At 44.5% G+C, this 24,594-nt stretch overlaps 1 protein-coding gene across 1 annotated transcript in view; it reads left to right on the top strand.

Annotated features, from left to right (window-relative positions):
- The window catches only part of ppl (periplakin), a 30,769-nt gene extending 17,812 nt beyond the window's left edge, over positions 1–12,957 (top strand). Inside the window, exons 11-22 of the mRNA XM_061712865.1 lie at positions 8–154; positions 713–864; positions 2,211–2,320; positions 4,910–5,067; positions 5,164–5,342; positions 5,507–5,645; positions 6,144–6,337; positions 7,431–7,581; positions 7,669–7,752; positions 8,651–8,767; positions 9,707–9,799; positions 9,884–12,957. Of these exons, the coding sequence (XP_061568849.1) occupies positions 8–154; positions 713–864; positions 2,211–2,320; positions 4,910–5,067; positions 5,164–5,342; positions 5,507–5,645; positions 6,144–6,337; positions 7,431–7,581; positions 7,669–7,752; positions 8,651–8,767; positions 9,707–9,799; positions 9,884–12,556 (4,197 nt within the window). The 3' untranslated portion in view covers positions 12,557–12,957. The remainder of the gene's footprint in view (positions 1–7; positions 155–712; positions 865–2,210; positions 2,321–4,909; positions 5,068–5,163; positions 5,343–5,506; positions 5,646–6,143; positions 6,338–7,430; positions 7,582–7,668; positions 7,753–8,650; positions 8,768–9,706; positions 9,800–9,883) is intronic.
- Positions 12,958–24,594: the final 11,637 nt, after the last annotated feature.

Genomic DNA, 24,594 nt, shown 5'->3' with positions numbered 1-24,594 from the left:
CTTGCAGGACCAGGCCAAGGCCATGGAGCACTTCGACGAGCGCGTCAAGGCCCTGCAGAAGCGCAGCCTGCAGGTTCTGCCCCTGAAGTACCGCAGGGAAACCCCGCAGAAGCTGCTGCCCGTTGAAGCTCTGTGTGAGTTTGACACAGATGAGGTACGTTCCCCGGGTTCAGGTCTGGACCCCCCAATAATCCTACACCAGGCAGCTCTCCAAGCCTCCCATTTGTCATTTATAATTGATTTATTTCAAAACAGGGACAGTGCACAATAAGACATTAATCTTGTACAAGAGAATATGCATTGGGCCAGGTTGTAGCAGCTTGCTATTTTCCACCTATAGTCCCCTGGCAGGTTGATGGAATAGTACATAATAATTAGTATAGAAAAAGAAAAACAGCAGAACAAAGCAAAGAGACAATAGATAAAACAGATACATAGAAACCTGGAAGCAGATTCAACAGAGCATGGGATCTGGCAGATGTTGGCACCTAAGATTTAAAGCTAGGCTGCCACCAACACACACACACACATACACACACAGTGATTTTCTATTTATTATATTTACAATTTACTGGTTTTTTTCCTCTGTTTGTATGAGTCAGTTTTCCATAACTAGTGAGAACATGACAGTTTTGTTAACCTCTGTGCCTCACTTGGTGAGGTTGATATTCTGATGGGGATGGTTCATAAATGAGTTTCCGGATGTGTGCAGGGTCCGATTCTGCGCGGGGAGCGCTACACCCTGCTCCGGAACAACGGCACCAAATGGGACATCAAGGACGCAGCAGGACACAAGGTCACCGCCCCGGCCGTCTGCTTCATGACCCCCCCCACCGACCCCGAGGCCGTGGCCATCTCTGACAAGTGAGTGTTGGAGCCGCTCCCTGGACTCCTGGACTCCCGGCCAGGGGGCCAGGGGGCCAGGGAGCCAGGGGGCCAGGGGGCCAGGGGGCCAGGGGGCCAGGGGGCCAGGGAGCCAGGGAGCCAGGGGGCCAGGGAGCCAGGGGGCCAGGGGGCCAGGGAGCCAGGGGGCCAGGGGGACAGGGGGCCAGGGGGCCAGGGGGCCAGGGAGCCAGGGGGCCAGGGGGCCAGGGAGCCAGGGGGCCAGGGGGACAGGGGGCCAGGGGGCCAGGGGGCCAGGGGGCCAGGGGGCCAGGGGGACAGGGGCCCCTCCAAAGATCTTTCCTAGGGGGGGCCACATGGGGCCACTTAAATTCTTGGGGTGGAACTAAAAGCCATCATTACAGAAGTTTTATAATATACTGTTGTAGTATACAGGCCCAGAAATACTTTTTTTTTTTTACTTTCTCGTCTGTATAATATAATATATATCATATTTATTTTAATATATTATATATTTATTTTATAAAAAATAATAATAATAATAATAATAATAATATATATATATATATATATATATATATATATATATATATATATATATATATATATATATATATATATATATATATATATATATATATATAATTATTATTATTATTTAGTTTGAATTTTATTTATTTTTATATATATATATATATATATATATAATTATATATATACAGTACTCGAGTTGTAAAAAATAAATCAGGGGGGATGGTGGCTTTTATCAAATGGGGACAGATAATTTGTGCTGATTACAAATAATATAATATATTACAAATAATAGCAGTGACCAAAACAGCTGCAGAAATACTGCAGGAATGACATAGCAGCAGTTAAATGCAGCCTTCTGTAAGCTTTAAATATCCACTGGGCTTACATCAAATACATCAAAACACAACAATAAAAAACACTTTTCTGAACTTATCAATATGACTCTGTCCTTCACAGGATAAGTAACATGGATCACTGCAAAAACTCACAATCTTAACAAGAATATTTGTCTTATTTCTAGTTAAAATGTCTCATTTTAGTAAAAAAAATCTCATTACACTTAAAACAAGACTCATCACTGGAAAAAACAACAATTTTCACCTGTTTCAAGTAGATTTTCACTTAAAATAAGTAGAAAAATCTGCCAGTGGAACAAGATTTTTTTGCTTGTAATAAGAAGATAAATCTTGTTCCACTGGCAGATTTTTCTACTTATTTCAAGTGAAAATTTACTTGAAACAGGTGAAAATTGTCAAATAAGTTATTTTTTTGCTTGTAATAAGCACCACTGGTCTCGGCACAGCCACAGCAGTGTGTTTGTGTGTTTTCCGCAGCCTGGCCAGCCAGCAGAAAGCCATCAAGCAGAAGATGGCGAGCAGCAAGGCCACGCTGCAGAAACGCTTCGACGAGCTGAAGAAGGAGAGCGGGGCTGGCACAGCTACAGGTACCACACACAGTCCCACATCACCACTTCACCACCACAAATACTACTTTCTCTGTTCCCAACTAATAACTGGGCTTCATTTCATTACAAAAACCCCAGTTGTGACAGATGTAACCGTGTTCCTGAGCTGGGGTTCCCAGTGAAACTATCATTTAGGCAGAATCAAAGCAGCTTACAAAACTGTGACTGTAAACCCCAGATTTTAATCAACTGGAACCATCTGATGAGTTAGAGGACAAAATGATGCTAAACTGACATCTGGGCTTCAGTGTTCACGGCATCCCTGCAAAGGATAAAATAGATGGATGGATGTTCAAGGCATCTGCTACAACAGATAAAAAATTTGAAATTTGACAGTAAAAGAAACTTTTAGTGGTTGACATTGACATTTTTTAAATATGCAGCATTTGAGATCATTGACAGGAGAAACCACAGGAGAGCAGGAATCAAGAGTTCTCGTTCTGACAAACATTTTCTGTTGCTACGGACACAAATAATAATAATAATAATAATAATAATAATAATAATAAATTTAATTTATAATGCACTTTCCATTCGGAGAATCTCAAAGTGCTACAAGAGAAAAAAAAAATCATTGGTCATAGCTAGCTAAAAAGGTGGGTTTTAAGCCCTCTCTTAAAAGAGTACTAAAAGACTGACTTTAAAACTAACTTTGATTCCTATTTTAAAAGTAGAAAATGAAGTAAAAGCTGCGTAGCTCTGAGGCTCTGAGGCGTCTGGTTCACATGTGTGCTGCAGAATGTGCTGAGCAGTGTTGTGCAAGTTCATACTTCTCATCAACTAGTTCAATGTTAAGTTCACATAGTTTAAAAATGAACAGTTCACGTTCATAGTTCACCATTTTCACTTGGAACTAGTTTAAATTCAGTTCATACCAATATTTTTAGGTGAGAAGTACGAATGAAACGCCCCCCTATCCTAAAACTGTTCACTGTATACAATCATGTATTGTCCTGGTGCAGGGGTCGGCAACCCAAAATGTTGAAAGAGCTATTGGACCAAAAACACAAAAAACAAATATGTCTGGAGCTGCAAAAAATGAAAAGTCTTGTATAAGTCTTAGAATGAAGGCAACACATGCTGCATGTTTCTATATTAGTTAGAACTGGGGGAAGATTTTTTTTTTCATTATGCACTTCGAGAAAAAAGTCGAAATGTCGAGAAAAAAGTCAAAATGTCGAGATTAATGTTGAAGTACAATCTTGAGAAAAAAGTCGAAATGTTGAGAAAAAAGTCGAAATGTCGAGGAAATAGTCAAAATTTCGAGAAAAAAAAAGTCGAAATGTCGAGATTAATGTTGAAATAGAATCTCGAGAAAAAAGTCAAAATGTCGAGAAAAAAGTCTAAATTTTCCGAAAAAAGTTGAAATGTTGAGATTAAAAAGGAAAGGAAAAAGGAAGAAAAAAGAAAAAAAGGAAAAAAGGAAAAAAAAAGAAGAAAAAAAGGTCAAACATTTTTGAAAAAGCTCCAGGAGCCACTAGGCGGCTCTAGAGTTCTAGGTTGCTGACCCCCGTCCTAGTGGCTTTTCAACTTTCCTCAGAGGCTGTAAATCTCCAACATTGTAGTCCATTATCAGTGTTTCTACCTGTTGCAGGTAAATCCTCCCCCTGAAGGTGCAGCAGTGGGACTGGGGTTGTTTGGGGCTGTTGGGTCTTCTTGCTCTTTCCTGATCACTTTGTTTGATTATCAAGGACTTGCAGATATTTATCACACTGGACGGATGCTTTAACTCCACATGAAGTTTCAAATGTGAAGTTGACGAGGCAGACGCTCAGACTTGTTTTCTCAGCGCAGGTGGACATACAGGACTGTCTCAGAAAATTAGAATATTGTGTTAAAGTTCTTTATTTTCTGTAATGCAATTAAAAAAACAAAAATGTCATACATTCTGGATTCATTACAAATCAACTGAAATATTGCAAGCCTTTTATTATTTTAATATTGCTGATTATGGTTTACAGTTTAAGATTAAGATTTCCAGAATATTCAAATTTTTTGAGATAGGATATTTGAGTTTTCTTAAACTGTAAACCATGATCAGCAATATTAAAATAATAAAAGGCTTGCAATATTTCAGTTGATTTGTAATGAATCCAGAATGTATGACATTTTTGTTTTTGTAATTGCATTACAGAAAATCACAATATTCTAATTTTCTGAGACAGATTTTTACTCTGGGAGACGATGTGTAAAATTCCTGCAGATAATGATAAGGATCGTCATCTGACGACTCGCTGACGCTGCGTCCACAACGTCTCTCTTTCACACTGGTCATGTAAAGACCGTTGCCATGGAGATGGTGCCCGTTGTTATGCTAGTGTGCACTGCATTGTGGGTAATGTAGTGGGAAGTCATCTCGTCGAGTAATAATTGGACCTAAACAGTGAAGCTGAAACTCACATAATCTGAACAGTTCATATTCCAGTTCCTGATCTGCAGAATGAACACGTTCACGTTCAACGTTCCCTCATTGAAGGCGTTCATTGAACTGGTTCTTGCACAACCCTGTTGCTGAGTGTAAATGAGATGTCCACGGACCCAGCATAACCAGTGATTGTGTGAACACAGACAAGGACGAGCAGCAGTGCCGCCAGCTGATGGCCGGGCTGGACAAGGTCTCCAGTGACCTGGACAAGCAGGAAAAGGCCATTAAAGCTCGAGTGCGCCCCCCGCTGGAGCAGAACCGGCCCCTGCAGGACAGCGCTGACCGCCTGCAGGACATGAAGGTAATGACCTCCCTAATGACCTTTCTTATTTTATTAAAGCATTAAAGCATAAAGACAGCAGTGAAAGCAAGCGTGTGTTGTGTATTTCTCCTCCAGGACGTCTCTGCAGCTGTCAGTAAGATCAAACCAGAAAAGACGTCCAAAGTAGAAGCAGCAAAGAGCTTCCTGACCTCCAAACCCAGCTGTCCTAGCGCTCCCCAGCTGCACAGCAAGGTGGACGAGGCCAACAAGAAGTTCAACAAGGTGGAGCAGCTCCTGCAGTGCTCCCAGGACAAGTACGTCACCTGATGCGCTCCTCGTTGTTTCTCTGTCTGAATCAGATCAGCCACATCATGGGAGTTTGCTTCTGAGCTACTTGGAAGCTGGACTGCTCACATTAAGGAGTTGGCTGTTTTATGGGATGTACCTTTACTCTCTGAAACTGTTCTGTTTCTTTCAGACTGAAGAATTCCAACCACCTGGAGACGTCTATTCAGAATGCGAAGACAGTTCTGTCCACGTACGAGAACAAGCTGGCCAGGGAGGAGGTGGCTCCGGCCGACGTCAGCTCGCTGGACAAAACTCAGCGGGAACTTGCAGTGAGACGCCTTTAACACTCTTTGGTCTTAAACAGTCTTTAGCATTCCTGCAGCCGTGTGGAAATGTATGTAAAGCCTGTACCTATAGGCTATACAGCAGGGCAACTGGGTTGGTTTTAGTTAGGACGCGTGCTTTAAACAAATAAAAAAGCTCAGACATAGGATCCAGGTAGGATATGCCAATCCATTCATTTGATATGCAGCAGCACTCCAAATGAACATAAATCCACTGTTTAAACTTACAAACATAAACCTGTGACTGAATGCCAGTGTCTGTCTTGCACGGTGGAAAACTGTCTGTCTTCCCTCTGTCGCACCTGAGTGCAATCACCACCCAGGAAGGTGATAATGGTTTCTATGACAACCACCCACCAAGACTGATTGAATGATTGACAGGTGTAATATGACGTCACCATAAGGGGAATGACAACTCATACTCAGTTTGAGACCCATTTAGCAATATGTTTAAATAAATGAAGCAAAATAAATCATTTGCAGGATGTTGGATCAAACCTGAGGTCCCAGAGGTCGGTGATTGCAGACATGGATCAGAACCTGCGCTCAGCCAAAGGCAGCTGCGACGACATGGCCGTCAAGTTCCAGGAGCACTGCCCTGATATTGAGAGACAGGAAGCTGACGTGCAGAAACTCAACAAGCGTTTCAACAACCTCAACAAGCAGGTGGACGGCAGGTGAGACCGTCTGGACGGGAGGATTGGATTTGATTTGATTTGAAGAATTTATTTTGAACATGCATGATAAAAAAAGATAACAAAAAAGTACAGCACTTCATATAATAATAGTTCACGGATCCACCAACATGCTCTAAACAGAGTAGGATTGAAGTAAACACTTATCCAGTCCTAGCCCTGAATCTACATACATTCTTACATCTAACAAGACAAGTTTCAATAAACTTACTTATAAAACACACATACCTACTTTAATAACTGTTCTATATAGTGATATAATACTCAATTATATGTATATAAATATAGTCAAAAGCAAATAAAACAAAAAAAATGCCCAGCATTAATTTGTGCTACTAACTATGTATGTACTATAGAAGTAATTATAATGTATCATTACTTTACTATAATACTACAATATAATAGAGAACAATCGACAGCAATGGTATAACAATATACTTGAATAACTATATAAGAGTAGATATGATATACAGGACTGTCTCAGAAAATTAGAATATTGTGATAAAGTTCTTTATTTTCTGTAATGCAATTAAAAAAACTAAAATGTCATACATTCTGGATTCATTACAAATCAACTGAAATATTGCAAGCCTTTTATTATTTTAATATTGCTGATTATGGTTTACAGTTTAAGATTAAGATTCTCAGAATATTCTAATTTTTTGAGATAGGATATTTGAGTTTTCTTAAACTGTAAGCCATGATCAGCAATATTAAAATAATAAAAGGCTTGCAATATTTCAGTTGATTTGTAATGAATCCAGAATGGATGACATTTTTGCATTACAGAAAATAAAGGACTTTATCACAATATTCTAATTTTCTGAGACAGTCCTGTACACATACAACAATATAATAGAGAACAATAGACAGCAATGATATAACAATATACTTGAATAACTATATAAGAGTAGATATGCTATATATATACTGGTTCATATATTTACCTCCAATTATATACATAAAAATCTGATTGAACAGAGGTTCTGTGCCTCAATAATTACTGGACCTTACACCACAAAACGACATGGTACTTCTGATTGCAGGACTTCACAAGGGTTTCTTTTCCTTATAGGTCTCAGAGCCTGCAGAGAGCCAAAGTGGGATACAACAATTACCGCAACAATTATGACAATCTGAACAGCTGGTTGTCTCGTGTCCCCAACTATGAGCCCCGTGAAACTGACGATGTGAGACAAGTGGAGACCAAGCTGAAGAACCAGAGGGTGAGATGAGTGTGTGTCATGGTTCCTGGGAGGGAGGAGGATCCATCAGTGACACTGGTAACACTCTGAAAACCTCTTGTTCTGCAGAACCTGCTCTCTGATATCGCAAGAAAGGAGTCTGACTTGAACAGCGTCTCCAAAAACGCCCAGGTGTACCAGCAAGCAGTCAAAGTAAGATGCTAGCTTTAACCGTCGTTAGCTTTAACCCTGCTACTGTCTTTCCTCCTGCTCTCTCCTTCCTTCTCCCTTCCTCTTTTCTCCCTTCCTTCCTTCCTTCCTTCCTTCCTTCCTTCCTTCCTTCCTTCCTTCCTTCCTTCCTTCCTTCCTTCCTTCCTTCCTTCCTTCTTTCCTCCTGCTCTCTCCTTCCTTCTTCCCTTCCTCTTTTCTCTCTTCCTTCCTTCTTTCTTTCCTTCCTTCCTTATTTTCTCCCTTCCATCCTTCTTTTCTCCCTTCCTTCCTTCCTTCCTTCCTTCCTTCCTTCCTTCCTTCCTTCCTTCCTTCCTTCCTTCCTTCCTTCCTTCCTTCCTTCCTTCCTTCCTTCCTTCTTTTCTCCCTTCCTTCCTTCCTTCTTTCCTCCTGCTCTCTCCTTCCTTCTCCCTTCCTCTTTTCTCCCTTCCTTCCTTCCTCCCTTCCTTCCTTCCTTCCTTCCTTCCTTCCTTCCTTCCTTCCTTCCTTCTTTTCTCCCTTCCTTCCTTCCTTCCTCCTGCTCTCTCCTTCCTTCTTCCCTTCCTCTTTTCTCCCTTCCTTCCTTCCTTCCTTCTTTTCTGCCTTCCTTCCTTCTTTCCTCGTGCTCTCTCCTTCCTTCTTCCCTTCCTCTTTTCTCCCTTCCTTCCTTCTTTCCTTCCTTCCTTCCTTCCTTATTTTCTCCCTTCCATCCTTCCTTCCTTCCTTCCTTCCTTCCTTCCTTCCTTCCTTCCTTCCTTCCTTCCTTCCTTCCTTCCTTCCTTCCTTCCTTCCTTCCTTTCCTTCTTTCCTCCCTTCTTCTCTTCCTCCTTCCTTGACCTGAAGACAGCACATGGGTTAACTGGCTGAGAAAAGGAGGGAATGGTAATGTGGTTCTTCTCTGCAGGACTACGAGAATGAGAGTGAGAAGTTCCGGTCCATTCTGGACCTGGAGGACGGACTTGTGTCTCAGACCTACAAGAGGAGCAGACTGGAGTCTCCTGCCATGGTGGTCAAGGCCGAGGTGAGACGGTCAACGCTGAGCATCTTTACAGCCTGTTTCTGTCTGCATCAATCAGGCCTGCAGGAAATACAATATGCAGGCCTGAGCTCTGAACTTTTACTGATGTAAGGCTGGTGTAGAGTTAAGCCTTACCTTATTAAATTAAACCTTTTTGGGGTGGTGAGTAGGATAAACACGGGGACAACTTCTGCTGAGTTCCAGTGTACTTTAATGTCCCTCAACAGTGTAGGATTTTAGAACATCAACAGCACCTAGTGCCGTACTGTGGCGTATCACTCCGCCCAATCTAAAACAGACTAATCACTACAGATAAACTGACTAGTGTCATTATAGTCCCTGATTTACATCACAATATAAAGAATATATTTATAAAATAATGAACCCTGAATTACCAAAATAAACTTCTTAACAAAAATAAATCTCCTCTTACACTTATAAGGTGAGCGTGAATCAATCTTTTTATGATGTAAAATTGTATGTATTTATTTACTTTTATCTATTTATTTAATTTTAGTTAAATTTCTGGAAAAGAAAAAAGTCAAATCATACATGAGAGAAACTATTCAGTTTGTGTCTAAATATTTGTACTTGTATGAAACTGAACATCATAATGCAAACCTGACATTTACTTTTAGTTCAGTTTGTGGAAAATGGTTGGCCTGGCTTTCTCTTTAAAACTTAAACAGTTATAAAGCATTACAAACTGTAACAATAGGGCAAACGCTCAGCATTGTTTTGTATTTTGTGTCTTTCAAATAAAAGATAATTTTTTTTCCAGTCATATGTTCCTCATTCAAGGTTGTTAAAAAAATACTGCTATAATATCGTATCGTTATCGTGACCTCAATATCGTGTATCGTACCGTATGGTGAGATTAGTGTATCGTTACAGCCCTAGTAACCACTGTATTTCTGAGGCCTGTTATTGAATGTTTTGCAGGAAGCTGCTATCGAGGCCAAGTTTACTGAGGTGAATGCTGTGAACAAGCAGAGGCTGCAGAACCTTGAGTTTGCCCAAAGTCTTCTGAACCAGGTGAAGTATTTTCAAATTAGATTGACAACGGTGCCACTCATAAAAACAACCGTGATAATGATGGTTATGAATGTCCTCCTATAGCAACCCGAGGTTCCCATGATCCAGGCAACCAACGTGAAGTCGGTTCACGCCGCCGCCCCGGGAGAGGAGCCCTGGAGAGTCAGGAAGCAGCTGGAAGATGAGGTCCAGAGGAGAGAGCAGCTGGAAAAAGAAATCGAGACCATTCAGACTGACATTTATCTGCTGGAAGGACAGAAACCTCAGGATACGATTGTCAAGAAAGAGCTGATTAAGAAGGTTCCGGACCCCCAGCTGGATGAGGAAGTTCACAAGGTCCAGCAGAAGCTGTCAGAGGAACGCCGCACCACCCACGTCCTGGAAAATGACCTGGAGGTGCTGAAGCTGAAGTTGCGTGGCCTTGAAACAGAGATCAAAGAAGGGGCTCAGCAGTACACCGTGAAGGAGGTTCTGCGTATAGAAAGAGACCGAGGGCAGGAGGAGGAGGTTCGCAAGCTCCGGGATGAGCTGGAAGAGCTCAGAAGGCAGAAACTTGCGAAAGACAATGAGCTGATTGAGATCCAGAGGCAGGTGACGGTCTTAGCCGAGGAGAAGAACAAGGAGCAGGAGGTGATCACCGAGGAGGAAGTGGTTAAGGTCCAGAATGACCCCCAACTGGAATCAGAGTACCGTGTGCTTCTGGACAGGAAACAGAAAGAAATGGATAGCAGGAAACAGCTGGAGGACGAACTGCACTTTCTCCAAGAGAAGCTCAAGAGGCTGGAGAAGGAGAAGGCAATGGCAGAGGAGAAGATCTCCATCAAGGAGGTGTTGAAAGTGGAGAAGGACGTCGCCCTGGAAAGAGAAATAGAAAACCTCAGGAGGCAGTATGAGGATGAAAAGACCAAAAGAAGATCATCTCAGCGAGAAAGGGCTGACCTCCAGAGGAAAATCACAAGTCTGGAGGAGGAGAAGTCCAAGGTGGTGACTCAGGAGAAGGTCCGAGAGATCGTCCGCCCCGATCCGAAGGCTGAGAATGAGGTTGCAAACCTCCGTCTGGAAATGGTGGAACATCAGGGGCGCTATAGAGATGCAGAGTTCCAGCTCAAATCCCTCCAGGATGAGCTGAGCATGCTGAGAAACAGAGGACCTCAAGTGGAGGTCAAAGAGATCATCAAGGAAGTCATCAAATACAAGACGGATCCTCAGACTGAGAAAGAGCTGGAAAGACTTCGCAATGAGATTGTTGATAAAACCCACCAGACTGAGAAATCGGAGATGGAAATTCGCCAACTTAATAATGAAATCGGAAGATGGAAGGAGACAAAACCCCAAGTGCAGACTAAAGAGGTGGTCAATGAAGTTCTGCAGTACAGAGAGGATCCCAAAACCAAGGAAGAGATTGAGACCCTGAAGAAGAAGCTGGCCGACGAGCAGACGAAGAGACTGGATCTTGAGAGAGAACAGTCGACCCAAGAAGACAAGATTAGAGTCAAGAAGATGGACCTGTCTCAGGTGCGAGAGAAGATTGTTCAGCAAGAAGTGGTCAAGATGGAAGAAGACGTTGTTCTCAAATCAGAGTGCAACACCTTCTCACAGAACATCAGCAACGAGCAAAAGCAAAAGGAGAATCTCAAAGCCGAGCTCTTCCAGCTGCAGAGGCAAATCGCCGACCTGGACATGCAACTGGAGGAACTGGAGCGCGAGCGAAGGGCAAGGCGCGATGCAGAACTGGAGAGCCAGAGGCTTCGGGTCAGACTCAACGAGCTGGAGATCCGCGACAAAGAGAACCGGGAGAAGGTGACCGTCAAGCAGAAGGTGGTCCTGCAGCAGGATCCCCAACAGGAGAAGGAGCACTCCATCCTCAGACTACAGCTGGACGAAGAGCGGCATAAACGCACTCTGCTTGAGAAAGAGTTGAACGCCCTGGTCCAGCAGCAGCTCACCCTGGAGAAGGTAGACGTGAAGGAAAGGGTCGTTCGCACGGAGAAGGTCCAAGTGGAGAGAGACCCAGAGGCCGAGATTGAGATCGAGGACCTGAGGAGAACTTTGGACGATGAGAAGAGGAGAAAACGTGAACTTGAGCAGGAGTTGACGGGTCTCACTTCCAAGTTCTCTGACATGGAGTTTTCCAACACCAAGTCTAGCAAAGAACTGGACTACATCCGTGACGAGAGTAACCGCCTGCAGCAAGAAAACCAAAGGCTGCAGAACGAGATCCGCAAGCTTCGCTCTGAGATCGAGATCACCACCAAAGAGACTCGGCTGATCACCGACTCTGCGCCAAGAGAGGATGGGAAGAACCTGGAGCTGAGGCTCGACTCGCTGCAGAAGGAACTGGGAGACCTGAAAAAGGTAACGACCCAGAAGGACGACGAGATTGAGAAACTCCAGAAGAACTTGGTGGCCGTGAGACAGAAAAGAGAGCAAAGAGAGAGCCATCTGCGCAGGTCCATCGTTGTCATCGACCCAGACACGGGCAAAGAGATGAAACCGGAGGAGGCGTACAAGCTGGGCTTGATCGACTGGAAGATGTTCGTCAACCTGCAGAGCCAGGAGTGTGATTGGGAGGAGATCACGGTCAAGGGTCCCACCGGGGAGTCCTCAGTGCTGCACGACAGGAAGTCGGGGAAGAAGTTCTCCATTGACGATGCGTTGCGTCTTGGGCACATCACCAAGCGACAGCTCCAGCAGTACATAGATAAAGAAATCACCATTCAGGAGTTTGGTGTTATGGTGTCGGGCAAGACAAAGTAAACTTTCTAAATTCATTTTCTTGGTAGAAGAATGAATCTGCTTCAACTCATTTGGGCTCGTGTAAAGGTCTCCATGTTCCTCGTTGTCCTTCCACTCTCACCTTAACTCGGTGGTGGCTCAGCTGACTTTTCTTCTTTGTCCTTCTCTCCTGAGTTCAAAATGATTTTCGTTTTTTTGTCATTATGCATATTCAGTTTTGTGGCTCTGGCATGGGTATGTGGATTTATAATTTAACTGTTACATCCATTTACATGAGGCTGGAGGGAAAATTATTCTGATTATTATCTTTGATTTGTTTGAGTTGGTGCGAGGATCGACAGCATATCCCACATGTGATGTGATTTTATTTATGGTGAATGTGTGCTCTGCAGATTTGAATAAAAGTCAAATTGAGAAATTCATGTTGTTTTGGGGTTAATTCATTTTAAATGTAATGTGTACACCAAGAGTGATTACACCTCCAAGCTTCATCACTTCACTGCAAAATGACTCAAAGCAGAAACGCCTACACTAAATTTTAGGTTGGACCTTAGAGGGAAAAAGGAAAATGGGAAGCTTTTTCAAGAAAAGATCAAACAGACTTGATCACACAGCAGCAAGTTTGGAAAATGCGTGATTGTTTCAGGGAGAGAAGAAGCAGGGTGGGGGTAGGGATGCTACCTGGATGCTGGAGGAAGAAAGAACTACGAGCCAGGAAGTTTTTTTTTATTTAAGTTTTATTTAACCAGGTCGGTCCCGTTGAGATTCAGAATCAGAATACTTTATTAATCCCAAAGGGCAATTCATTTATACAGTCGGCCTGTCCATAGCAACAACACACAATACACAAAACGGCCAACATCCACGACCACATCAGCAACAACAACCACAACCAGTGACAGCACAGCAGAGCAGAATGCAAATACTTTATGGTTCACGGTCGTTCATAGCAAGAAAACTTAAGTTTCATTTTGCATTTAACAGCCTTATGGCAGACGGAACAAATGAATCCGCATAGCGGTTTGTTTTCCGCACCGGCACATAATACCGCCGACCTGAGGGCATAATTGCAAAGTGGTTGGCCAGAGCATGATCAGGGTGGAAGAGTATCCTGTCTGCTTTCTGCACCACCCGTGCTTTCCAGAGGGAGCAGAGGTCTTTAAGCAGTGACCTCCTTTTCAAGGGAAGCCTTGCCAGGACAGCAGCCAGAGAAACATTAAAAGTGCAACAATTAAAAACAGACACCACCAACTCACTCAATAAAATAAAGAATAAAATACTCAACACTCAACAAGATAAATAAAAATGTGTGCTAGGTTAAAACACAAGATTAAGAATTTACATTAACCCTTGTGCTGTCTTCGGGTCAAGGAAGGAGGAAGAGAAGAAGGGAGGAAAGAAGGAAGGGAGGAAGAATGAAAAGAAGGAAGGAAAGAAAGAAAGAAGGAAGGGAGAAAAGAAGGAAGGATGGGAGGGAGGGAGGAAGGAAGGGAGAAAAGAGGAAGGGGAAAAGGAAGGAGAGAGCAGGAGGAAGGAAGGAAGGAAGGAAGGAAGGAAGGAAGGAAGGAAGGAAGGAAGGAAGGAAGGAAGGAAGGAAGGAAGGAAGGAAGGAAGGAAGGAAGGAAGGAAGGAAGGAAGGAAGGAAGGAAGGAAGGAAAGAAAGAAAGAAAGAAAGAAGGAGAGGAGAATGAAGTCATTTTGACCCAAAGACAGTACAAAGGTTGAAACCAGTAGCTGCTGCTGATCCTTCATGCGGCTTTTAAAGGTTCCAACAGTGATGATCCTTCAGGTTGAGTGTGTTCTGTAGGGAGTTCAGGCAGCAGGTGCAGAGAACTTAAAACAGTGTTTACCTACAGTAGTTCAGAATGCACCTTTGGCACGTTTAGCAGATATAAATCATTGGAACGTAAGCAGTAATTGCTGTGGGTTCTGGAAATGTAGTTGCACAAATAATGTGGGAGTAGACCAAGGATCGCTTTATAGATAAAACTGTACCAGTGGATGAACATATAAGTCTAAACATGGCTGTTATTTTACTTTTTAAGGTTTCTTTTCTCTTTTCTTTTTAAAATATTTGTTTCAATTGTTGAAACTGACTTGACCGAGCGTTTGAAACGCATAAATATAATGCAAGTAGGTGTAAACCATCACAGAAAGTGATAACGAATAGAGGGTCTAGTTTGTTGCAGAGTTATACAGTCTGTTCAAAGTAGAAAAATAGATCTTTGTAGGATGTTTCCTGCATTTGCCCCCACTCATTGGTCTTAAGTCACTTCCAACTCTTAGAAGAGACTTAAATCATGACTGCTGCAACAATGAATTCCTTTTGGGGATGTGGTGGAAATCTGAAAATAAAGACTGTCAAAATAACCAAATGGTCTTTATGTCATTTAATGAAAACCTTGCAAGGGATCAGCATACAATCACAACAAAGTATAACTGCACAAGGATGGTTTGCTTCAAGGTGTAGGTGTGTTTTATAGACAAAGATTGTGTAAGTAAATGTCATCAAATCTGTAAACAGTCAAGAAAGAAATTACAATAGTCAGGTGATCAGTAGTTCTTTCCTGGATTCAGATATACTGTCTGAGTAATTTCCAAGACTCAGACAGTGAGTTCATTCAAAGTACAAGTTTGGAATCAAAATGCATCATATAAAGAATTACCATGTGTCCGAAATGTAGAATACATTGTTATTTTGCCATTACAGGGATTAACAAAGTATTTTGTGTGCGCTTGTTTGGTGTGGGCTTGTTTATAGCCCCTCAGTTTACCCAGTTTAGTGTTGGAGTTCACCCCGGTGAACGAGAGGGTCGCTTCCCTGCACCTTCGGGTCGGGAAACGGTCTCTCACTGTTGTTTGTGTTGCAGCTTTCACTCTTGCAACAGAAGAAAGGACGAACCGAGGCGTTTGCTTAAATTTGAACTCTCTTTAGTGAAATAAAAGGGTAAAAAAAACTATTGCAGCGTGTGCAGCTAACAATGAGAGGTAGAGCATCTTCTTCCTGCAACAACAGACTAACACGTCATCACATAACACTTCCTGTATTGCTTCTCAAATTTAATGTCCTCTCAACCAAATGAACTGAAATTAGATTCTGGTTCTAGTTCTGGTTTTAACTTAAAGTGAAATGTAGTGAAATGAGGAGGAATCATAGAGATAACTTCTCATTTCAACTAACTGGATCAGCCGTTCTTCATCCGTGACTGTTTCCTACAGCGCTTTAACCGGCTTTCAACCCGAGCGACAGGAAACGGCCAACTCAAAACGACACGCCGCGTCGCTGCCGCCAGTTAGGACAGTCCAATAGAAAATAAAGAAATGGAATTGATTTTGTCACTGACGTTCGCTTGCATCGCATGCAGTTAGGACACGGTAACTCCGCCGGCCTGAGCTTCCACCATTATTTCGGAGCGGTGTATCGCGTCATTCGCGTCATTGCGTCAGGCAGCCAATCAGCACAGAGCCTCATTATCATAGCCTCCCCACCCACTTAGAATCCCGTATAGAGAAGGAGGTTAGAAACGGGGAAGATAAAGACATGGCTTAGAGACTGAATTTCTAATTTATTTAGCAAAAACAATCAAAACCTTGTTTTTAAGACATTCAAGGCCTGTTTAAAATAGGTATTAGATGCCAAAATAGGTCCCCTTTAATTTTTACACATCTGTCTTATGAATTCTTATCTTATAATTTTAACTTATCTATTCTCCTACTAAACTGTTTTTAACAAAAAATAAATGCTCTCAAATAAATTCTCAACAGTTTATGCCTACGGGCCGAACAGCAGTGCGGAGTACCCGGCCTTCCCGGAGAAGGTACGCAACACGTACCTTCTCCGGGTGGGTGGAGAAGTCCTGCCTCAGGTGGAGGAGTATCAAAGCTCTGCAGGTGCTTTGGCATCATATTGGCATTCCTCAGCCTTCAATAGACGGAGCAAACAGATCACTGGCAAGAATGGCCATTAGTGTGACATAAGCAAGAGCATAAATGTGAGTTCATGAGTCATTCAGACGAATACCAGCTCATGTGACAGTCTGACAATGGTTGAGGAGCAGACCAGGGGTTGTCAGCTCATTGTGAGCTGTCTGGTGAAGCAGTGAAAGACAGGTGTGGACAGGAGCGCCCAGGGGCTCAGCACAGCCACCTGCAGAACCAGCCCCCCACCCCCATGTCGTCACTGACTAATTATAGACTCCAGTTAACCAGGTGACCACTGCCACACAATGGGATTTCTTTTTGAGGACGGGGAAACAATTAACCTAGGTATACTCTGTGAGAGGGGGAAAATCCAATAAATCCATGTTTTTTACCCCAAGGACTTTTTGGTAACATTATTGTTTGTTTTTCATTTTTCATTCTTTTGTTTTTCTTGATTGACATTTATTTCAGCCCAAATGTAAAAAGTTGGGATACTGGGTAAAAAGTAAATAAAACTAAATAAAAAAAAATCCAATGGTTTGCAAATGTCAGAAGCCCATATTTTCTGGCCAGAAGCACATAAACATCACATCAGAAATAATAATAATTTCACTAATGCTGAACTGATTAACTGGCTTACACAACCTCTGGTCGTTGAGGAGAAAATCACTTCTCATGTTCACCAAAGTATCCTGAGCTGTCCACCAGCTGAAGCACATGGAAGTTGGGTGATGCAGCAAGAGAGCAACTAAAAGCACCGAACTAAGTCCACCACAAAATGACTTCAGCAAAAGAAAATCCATCATCTGGAGGGCTGTGGACTGAGCTCCAGAGAGCCATTCACAGTAAACATCCTACAAATATGTAGTCTATGCATTCTTGGAAGCAGTTCTGGAAAGACGAATGGTCCAAAATTTGAAACAGTTTCCGGTTTCTAATGTCTTTTAAGTGGCTCGATCAGAAATGGCCACTGCCTTGAATAAAAACATGACTAGCAAAAGTTAGCTCACCTTCATCCGCTGGCCCTCCAGGTCAACCAACAGCCAGTCTGTAAGTATAATTAACAGCACACAAAAAACATGTTCTCTTCATAGTGTGATTGACTACGCTCCATTAGGTCTTAAGTTCAGAGGGTTGGCCCCATTGGTCAATACAGCCAGAGTCTGGGAGACGTCTTTTCATCCACTAGATGGCATTAGTGAACATGGTGGCTGGACAGGTGGCAGCTGTTTTCCATCAAACCCTCATCAGCAGGAGGATAAAGGGAGCATGCTGTCAGCACGTCATTGCCAGTCAGACAGAGTGTTCCTGGTTTCCGTACCTGCTTGCATAATTTCAGAGTCTCCTGGTTCCTATGTTCTTGGTGGGCAGCATCCCAGTTCCTCTCCTCTCCTCTCCTCTCCTCTCCTCTCCTCTCCTCTCCTCTCTTCTCTTCTCATTCTTCCTGCGAATGAGTCCTGTTCCCCCTCCACCGTGTTCCTGTCAAAGACTGTTCTGAAAGAACCCACCGTTCTCCTGGATCCTCTCCGTTCATTCAAGTCAACCCTTCCTGGCAAGTCTCAGACCTTGCTCGTTCCTCCCTTCTCATCTCTGATGCTCTGCCACCCGGATCCAGTTCCTAGATTCCTGACAAACTTCATTATTTACAATTAACAGCTAATACCTTTCTTTGTCTCCTGAGTGTTTTCTGCACATAGGCCAAGACTTTGGAAAAAGCATGACAAATACACTGTAGCGTTGCCTGTATGCTGTTCATTATGCACCACTCAAAAAACACATCAGATCTCAATGGGGGAAGAGAATGCTGGATATTGATAGTGATAGGGATGAGGTAATGTGTTGCGAACGAAAAGATGCCCATTGTTTGACAGAAATTGAACATTTTCAAAGAGAAAATACAAAAAGACACCCACGAAAATCAAAGCGAAAAATTAATGCATACAGTTTCACTGAAGTGACTCAAAATGGTACCTGGTAGTTTGTGTTGGCCCCCACATGCTTGTATATCCGAAGATGGAGGAGAATCTCCTCCCAGATCTGGACCATCACTGAGGTCCTGGACAGTCTGAGGTGCAACCTGGTGCCCTCAGATGGACTGCAAAGGAACGTCCCAGAGATGATCTACTGCAGGGGTCTCCAACCCTGGTCAATTCAATTCAATTTTATTTATATAGCATCTAATACAACAGATGTTGTCTCTAGACACTTTCCAGAGACCTAGAACATGACCCCCGAGCAATTATTACATAAACAATGAAATAAAACGGAAGCAGCAGCGGGATGACCAGAGGGGGGGGGGGCGCAGACAGGTGGAAGCAGCAGCGGCATGACCGTGGATGGGGGGGGGGGGACCGGGACCGCAGGCCAGCATGCAGCTCCCGAAGCTCCGGCCTGCAAACATGCACAAAAGAAAAAAAAGGGGGGCCAGCACAAGAAACTACAGGAGCGATGGACAAAAATGATGACTATGAGATACTTATAATAAATAAAAATGGAAATGGAGAAAAGAGGAAGGGAAGACGAGAGGAGAAGAAGTGTGAGAGGCATCGCCCAGTGGATCATGTTGGTGTCCCCCTGCGGCATAGGCCTATAGCAGCATATCTACCACGAAGCTATGTTTGAGACTAACTATTATAGTCTTGTTCTATAGCTGCAACTATGACTACTGACTCTAACACACTAGAGTTTACACTAACTACAGATTTACCAACACCAGCTAGAGGTTTAGTAAACACTAACTATAGGCTTTACTAAACAGAAAGGTCCTGGTCCTGGTCCTGGAGAGACCTATCCAGCATGTTTTAGGTGTCTCCCTGCATGAACACACCTGATTCTAATCAATGGTCATCATTAACTTGTCATCAAGGTCTGGACAGTTCTGTTGTTGACACAGCTCCTTGTAGCATGGTGTGCTGAAGCAGGGAAAGATCTAAAACATACTGGATAGGTGCTCTCCAGGACCAGAGTTGGAGACCCCTATTCTACTGGATGTAGGGCAGGTGAGCATGGAGGCCAGTCAATGGTACCAATTCTCTTATTCTTCAGGAACTTCAATGCCCTCACCACCTGTGGCCGGGCATCATTGTACACCTCTAGTGGGAGAAAAGCCTTAAGCCAAACAGTGGCAAGGAAAAACTCCCCTTTAGGAGGGAAGAAACCTTGAGCAGGACCAGGCTCATAAGGGGGGATCCTCCTGCCGAAGGCCAGACTGGGGTGGTTGGGGACGTCAGCAGCACACAGCAGGCAGGTGGAAGCAGCAGCGGGATGACCGGGGGGGGGGGGGGGGGGCGGCTACCGCAGGCCAGCACGCAGCTCCCGAAGCTCCGGCCTGCATACATGCACAAAAGAGAAAAAAGGGGGCCAGCACAAGAAACTAAAGGAACGATGGACAAAAATGATGGTTATGAGATACTTATAATAAATAAAAATGGAAAAGGAGAGGAAGGGAAGAGACTAACTATTATAGTCTTGTTGTATAGCTGCAACTATGACTACTGACTCTAACACACTAGAGTTTACACTAACTAGAGATTTACTAACACCAGCTAAAGGTTTACTAAACACTAATGTGGCAGGGTGGAGGAGCTGCAGCCACTCAGGCTGATTAGGGCACAGGTGGGCCCAATCAGCCTCTCCACTCTGCCAGCCTTCATAAGGCATGGCTGCCCAGCAGCAAGGGACTCAGAATGGAGGAGCTGCTGGCGTGAGGTGCTTCTGCACTGTGGGTGATGTTTTTGGGAATAAACAGGGTTCTGCACGAAACTCCGTGTCTCTTCATCCTTCGGTCGGGCCCGTAGCATCCACCCTGCTACATCTGGCGCCCAACGTGGGGCCCGAAGAATGGACGAGAGAGGCACGGAGCGGGCCCTGGACACGCTCGCCCGGGCTATGGCGGGCATGGCGGCCGCCTTCCGGGACCAGGGCGAGCGGCAGCTGGCCGCCATAGAAGCCCTGGTGGCCGCGGGGCGACCCACCCCTGCACCCCGTCTGAGGGCCGCCGCAGCAACGCGGGAGGAGCTGGCGGCGCCGCAGCTGAGAGGCCGGGAGGCAGAAGCTGCGGGCCGCCAAGCGACGGCTCCCGAGGCGGCGGGACCTGCGGAGCGACCCATCCCTGCTCCCCGTCTGAGGTTCGCCGCGGCAGCGCTGGTGGCGCTGCAGCCGACCGGCCGTGAGGCAGTGGCTGCAGGCCGCCAGGCGACGGCTCCCGGGACGGAGACGGAGGCGGAGTTGGCGGGGGAGGCGGCTTCGGAGGCGCAGCCGCCAGCGACAGTGGGTCCCGCGGAGACGGGGCCGGACCTGCGGCCAGAGCAGAGTGTGGTGGAAGAGGCGGTCCTGGAGGCGGACCAGCAGCCCACGCAGGGCGGCGTCGCGGAGGTGAAGGAGGCAGTCGTGCGCGCACCGGGTGGCCCGAGGCCACCATGGGCCCGGCCCCGAGCGCATCCTCCACGGCGGGCGGGCCGACGCCGGGGGCGACCACCCCGACCGTTCCGCGGCTCAGGCCGACGCCGGGGGCGACCACCCAACCAGGAAGCCCGGAGGGTTCCTCTCCCGCTCCGAGGGGGCGGCGGGGGGGAGTAGGCTCGGCCGGACGGACCCCGGCTCGAGGTTGGCGTTGGGGGTGTGTGGCAGGGTGGAGGAGCTGCAGCCACTCAGGCTGATTAGGGCACAGGTGGGCCCAATCAGCCTCTCCACTCTGCCAGCCTTCATAAGGCATGGCTGCCCAGCAGCAAGGGACTCAGAATGGAGGAGCTGCTGGCGTGAGGTGCTTCTGCACTGTGGGTGATGTTTTTGGGAATAAACAGGGTTCTGCACGAAACTCCGTGTCTCTTCATCCTTCGGTCGGGCCCGTAGCATCCACCCTGCTACAACTAACTATAGGCTTTACTAAACAGAAAGGTTTTAAGTTTAGTTTTAAAGGTGGAGGTGGTGTCAGCCTCCTTAACCCAGATTGGAAGTTGGTTCCATAGTAATGGTGCCTGATAGCAGAACGCCCGCCCTCCAAATCTATATTTGGATCCTCTTTGGATACTCTAGGAACTACGAGTAAACCTGCACTCTGAGAGCGGAGAGCTCTGCCAGGAACATAAGGCACTATCAGGTCTTGCAAATAATGCGGAGCTAAGCCGTTTTGGGCTTTATACGCAAGTAATAAAATTTTAAATTGGATTCTGAATTTTAAGCGTAACCAATGGAGCGACGCTAACACTGGAGAGACGTGGTCTCTCCTGCTGATTCCTGTCAGTACTCGTGCTGCTGCATTTTGGATCAGCTGGAGCCTATTCAGCAAATTACTTGAACATCCTGCTAATAACACATTACAGTAATCTAGTCTAGAAGATACAAACGCATGAACTAGTTTTTCTGCAACACTCTGCGAGAGGATATTCCTAATATTTGCAATATTACGGAGATGGAAAAACGCTATTTTACAAACCTGATTAACATATGGTTTAAACGACAAATCCTGATCGAAAACAACACCAAGGTTTCTCACAGTTGCACTGGAAGCCATCACAACACCATCTAATGCCTTCCTAAGATGCTCTGGACCAAGAATGATAACCTCTGTTTTATCTGAATTTTGAAGCAAGACATTTCTGGACATCCAGTCCTTGATGTCCCTAATGCCACTTTTCCACTAGTCTCGCCTCAGCCCGGCTCGGCTCGGCGCGGCTCCACGCGGCTCCACCCGTGTGTTTTTGCACAGCCAGATGAGAAGTGGGGGTGGGGTGAATCTGCTGTGACGTACTCGATTGCGCAACACCTTTGTTCATGTCGGCGCTGATGAGAAATCAGCTGGAGCCGCGAGCTGAGAAAAAAACAGCCCGTCTACATCCCTTTTTAATTCTCTAGTCAGCCACCAGGTTTATGAACATCTGCACCTCAGAGTTGGATCACCAAACAGATGTTTGTGCTGTATAATAAAATCGCCGCGAGCCGCGAGTCGCCTCGCGCTGACTCCCGCTTCCTGATTCAAACGTTTGACGGCCCTGCCCCCGACCAATCAGGGGCCTGTAGTTTGATGACGGCCCCGCCCCCCGACCAAGCGGTGGCGAGGAGGGTGGTGACGTCAGAAATAGTCCCGGCTCAGCCCTGATAGAACCTCGCTAGAATGGTTACAGAAAAATGCATCGGCTTGGAGCGGCTCTACCCATCTCAGCCCTAGTGCAAAAGGGCAAAACGGGGCCGCACCGAGCCGAGCCGGGCGGAGGCGGGACTAGTCCAAAAGGGCCATAAGACAGGGGTGTCCAAAGTCGGTCCTCGAGGGCCGACTTTGGACACCCCTGCCCTAAGACATGCCTGAAGTTTAACTAACGGTTCTGTTTCATCCGGCTTCATAGACAAATAGAGCTGCGTATCATCAGCATAACAATGAAAGTGTATGCCGTGATTCTGGATTATACTTCCCAATGGCTGCATGTATAAACTGAACAAGATTGGCCCTAGCACTGAACCCTGCGGAACACCATAACAGACCCTTGACTGTTCTGAAGAAACCTCATGTACATGAACAAACTGGAACCTGTCAGATAGATATGATTTAAACCAACGTAGAGCTGTCCCTTTAATCCCAACAACATGTTCTAACCTGTGCACTAAAATGCTGATCTACAGTGTCAAAAGCAGCACTGAGGTCCAGTAGAACTAGTATGGGCACTAATCCCTTATCTGAGGTCCAGTAGAACCAGTATGGACACTAATCCCTTATCTGAGGTCCAGTAGAACCATCTCTGTGCTATGATGCATTCTGAACCCTGACTGAAAGACTTCAAACAGATCATTTCTATACAAATAGTCACATAACTGGCTTGAAACTGCCTTTTCCAGAATTTTAGATACAAATGGAAGGTTGGAAATTGGCCTATAATTAGCTAAGGTGTCTGGGTCAAGAGAAGGTTTTTTTTTTTTTTTTTTTTTACCAGTAACCAAAAGTGTATTTCTTGGATAACTCACAAGTAAAAATAAAAAGTTTTTTAAACTATTGTATGAACTAATACATAATATAACATTTAAGGTGAATACAATGTATGTGCCATATTTATTTTTGTGGCAGATATTCAGATTCTGAAGTAGTAAAAGAAAAAAAAAAGAAAATCATTGTTACACAGAGTTTAGCCCTTACTTCATGTCCTAACGGGATTTAACAACTGAGAATTTCTCTTTTTACACCTTTAGTGACATTCCTCAAGACTTCCTCACGCCTGTAAATCTCAGTTTCACAGAGTTGTAATGAGGTTGGCATTTCCTTCATTAGTTTAAATACAGTCATCAGTAATTTTCTTGTTTTTCCTGCACGCGTAGGGTAAACAATAAGCTGTAAGAACAAAGAGCATGTACTTATTCTTAGAAAAAACTATTCTGAAAAGTAAGTAAAGTAAAAAACACAGACTCGCACTGTCACCATAGTTGGGTTGAAATATTTTTGGGGTTCCTCTGACGTGATTTATTTAGTGGGTTCCATTGGAGGAACTTCACTGTTAGTTAAATGGTTAGTGTTGCATCTCAAAAGTGGCTAGAATTTGATTTGAATTTGACTTTTTAAACTGCTGCTACACTTTACTCCATAAGTGTCAGCTCGTGCAGCCTGCACCGTTTCCACAGAATATGACATATGATATGATAAATTCAGTGCAATAACACCACGTCAGAGCAACACCCACTCTCACTGAACCAGCAGTACAACTGTCTGTTTTATTGACCTCGCTGTTCATTCAATGTGCTGCCGTTTCTTTGGAAACCCAACTAAGCCCCCCTCACCACTGAGTGTCAGTAATACGCCATTAGCGGGAGTCTGGAGCGCAGCACAGCTGCAGACTGTGAGTGGCACTGCACATTTCTTTATTTGTATTATTGCTGATAAAGGATAAGGTACATTTGTTGGCTGAGGTCTGCTATATTTTGACTTTTACATTCATTTTTCTAGTAAGAACCTTTTTGGCATTTTAGCTAACTTCACACTGTGAAATTAAATAGTCAAAAACAGTATTTTGCCATTAAAAATATGTGATTGGTTCAACAGTTTAAACAGTATAAAATAACTCCATAATAAAGCAAATGTAATATTATTCTGATCAGTCTTAATAAAACATTTTGCCAGCATGTTAAGTGATTCTTACACCTTCAAGAAGCCATCCTCC

The sequence above is a fragment of the Cololabis saira genome, chromosome 21 (assembly GCF_033807715.1).
Source record: "Cololabis saira isolate AMF1-May2022 chromosome 21, fColSai1.1, whole genome shotgun sequence".
Taxonomy (NCBI): domain Eukaryota; kingdom Metazoa; phylum Chordata; class Actinopteri; order Beloniformes; family Belonidae; genus Cololabis; species Cololabis saira.
This window is presented reverse-complemented; position numbering and strand designations above follow the sequence as displayed.